The sequence below is a fragment of the Lepidothrix coronata genome, unplaced genomic scaffold (genome assembly GCF_001604755.1).
Source record: "Lepidothrix coronata isolate B3197 unplaced genomic scaffold, Lepidothrix_coronata-1.0 Scaffold102, whole genome shotgun sequence".
In the NCBI taxonomy this organism is placed as follows: Eukaryota; Metazoa; Chordata; class Aves; order Passeriformes; family Pipridae; genus Lepidothrix; species Lepidothrix coronata.
The window spans coordinates 788,525-790,526 of record NW_016690282.1 but is presented as its reverse complement, the minus strand read 5'-3'; the positions used below and the strand labels follow the sequence as shown (position 1 = coordinate 790,526).

The 2,002-nt window shown below is 56.6% G+C and overlaps 1 protein-coding gene across 1 annotated transcript; it reads left to right on the top strand.

Annotated features, from left to right (window-relative positions):
* The first annotated feature begins 997 nt into the window (after positions 1 to 997).
* On the top strand, positions 998 to 1,928 carry LOC108501502 (histone H5). The gene has a single exon (XM_017823449.1). It carries the CDS (start codon positions 1,160 to 1,162, stop codon positions 1,736 to 1,738), a length of 579 nt encoding a protein of 192 aa, XP_017678938.1. The 5' UTR covers positions 998 to 1,159; the 3' UTR covers positions 1,739 to 1,928.
* The last annotated feature ends 74 nt before the right edge of the window (positions 1,929 to 2,002 follow it).

Genomic DNA, 2,002 nt, shown 5'->3' with positions numbered 1-2,002 from the left:
TGTCAGTGGGCACCAGGTGGCTGCACCCGCATGTTTTTAAGAAATAAGGGGAAAACATCATCTAAATCCTACTGGCAAGATGATGATAGTGGCTACACTTAATCTCCCAGGAACAGCCGACTGCTCATCCAGTGGGGAAAGGATGGCTGATTGCCACTGTTACATGTCCCTGCTCTGTCCCCTCACAAAGAGTTGTGTGTGTCCCCTAAAAATAAGGGGCCAGGCTGTTATTTGTGACCCCTCACCATACACATGCTAGGGCTGAGCTGGTGTCCCCAAAGCACCTGGTGGAAAGCAAAGGGGGAGAGGAGGAGGCAGAGGTATTTGGCCGTGGAGTACTGCTGCTGAGATGATTTTGCACCCAGTGCTCTCCCTTTTCTCCTTGGTGAGACCCTCAGTGTCTCCTCTTGTGTCCTTCCTTGTCCCCTTGATGTCTTGCCTGGTGTTCTTCCTTGTGCCCTGTTATTTTTCCTGGGTGTCTCCTTGTGTCCCTGCTAAGTGTCCTTCCCCCATCCCTTGTGTCCTCCTTAAGTGTCCCTCCTTAAGTGTCCCTTCTTAAGTGTCCCCTGTCTGTCTTGATGTTGCCCTGAGTATCCCTGCCATGCCTGTCCCTGTCTTCCCAGTGTCCATAAGTACTCCCCACTGTCTCACCATGTCCCATTCAGTGTCCTTCCTCGTGCCTACTCAATATCCTTCCAAATGCACCTTGTCCCAGAGTGCCCCACTCAGTGTCCCTTCCAAGTGCTTGTCCTTCATTATCCCGCATTGACTCCACCAGCGTCCCTCCCTGTCCCAGTGTTTCCCCCCAATACTCTTCTCGATCCCACACTGTCCCCCGCACTGTCCCTGCCTGTCCCTCCTGGCGGGTCGGGTCTGGGCGTGGCAGGGGACACGCGGGGACACCGGCGGCGGGTGGTGCGCGCGGGGAAGTCCTCCCCGCGGTCCGCACCGCGGCTTTAAAGGGAGCCCGCGGCGGGCGCGGCCGCAGAGGCACCGGCGGGGGCACGGGAGGCAGCGCGGCACCGGCTGTGCTGCGGCTTCACTCACCCACCGCTCCCTTCCCAGCCTTTTCCCGCCCAGGGGCGGGGGTCCCCGGCCAGGCGGACCACGCTTCCTGCCGCGAGGGCATAGCGGGGCATCGCGGAACGAAGCACTCGCCATGAGCGACAGCCCGATCCCAGCCCCGGCTCCGGCCGCCAAGCCCAAGAGGGCCCGGTCAGCGCGGCGTCCAGCAGCCCACCCCACGTACACGGACATGATCACGGCAGCCATCCGGGCCGACAAGAGCCGTGGCGGCTCATCCCGACAGTCCATCCAGAAGTACGTGAAGAGCCACTACAAGGTGGGCCAGAACGCCGACGTCCAGATCAGGCTCGCCATTAAGCGCCTGCTCACTGCCGGAGTCCTCAAGCAGGCCAAAGGGGTCGGTGCCTCCGGCTCTTTCCGCCTGGCCAAGGCCAGCAAGGCGAAGAAGTCCCCGGCCAAGAAGAGGAAGAAGGCCGCCAGGAGATCCACTTCACCCCGGAAAAGAGCTAGGTCCAGGAAAGCCAAGTCACCAGCAAAGAAGCCCAAATCTGCCACCAGGAAAGCCAGGAAGAAGTCGAGGTCCAGCCCGAAGAAAGCCAAGAAGCCAAAGACTGTTAAGGCCAAGTCGCTGAAGGTGTCCAAACCCAAGAAGGCAAAGCGGTCGAAACCCAGAGCCAAGTCCAGTGCCCGGAAGTCACCCAAGAAGAAGTGAAGAAGTCTAGAGGCGTTTCGGTACTCTCCCTGTTGGTTCTGTAAATAGCTGTTGCCTTTATTTTTACCCCTTTCTATTGCATTTTATAAAGAATTGATCTATTGCTGAATGGAAATCACTAAAATAAGGCAGTTAATGAATGAAAAAAAGGAACATCTTTAGTATGGAGAGTTCCCATTTTTAAGAGTTACTGGTCTGGTTTTCATTTTGATGTCTCAGAAATTTCTTGTGTGTATGTCTTGGTTTTTTTTAGTGCTGGGCTGC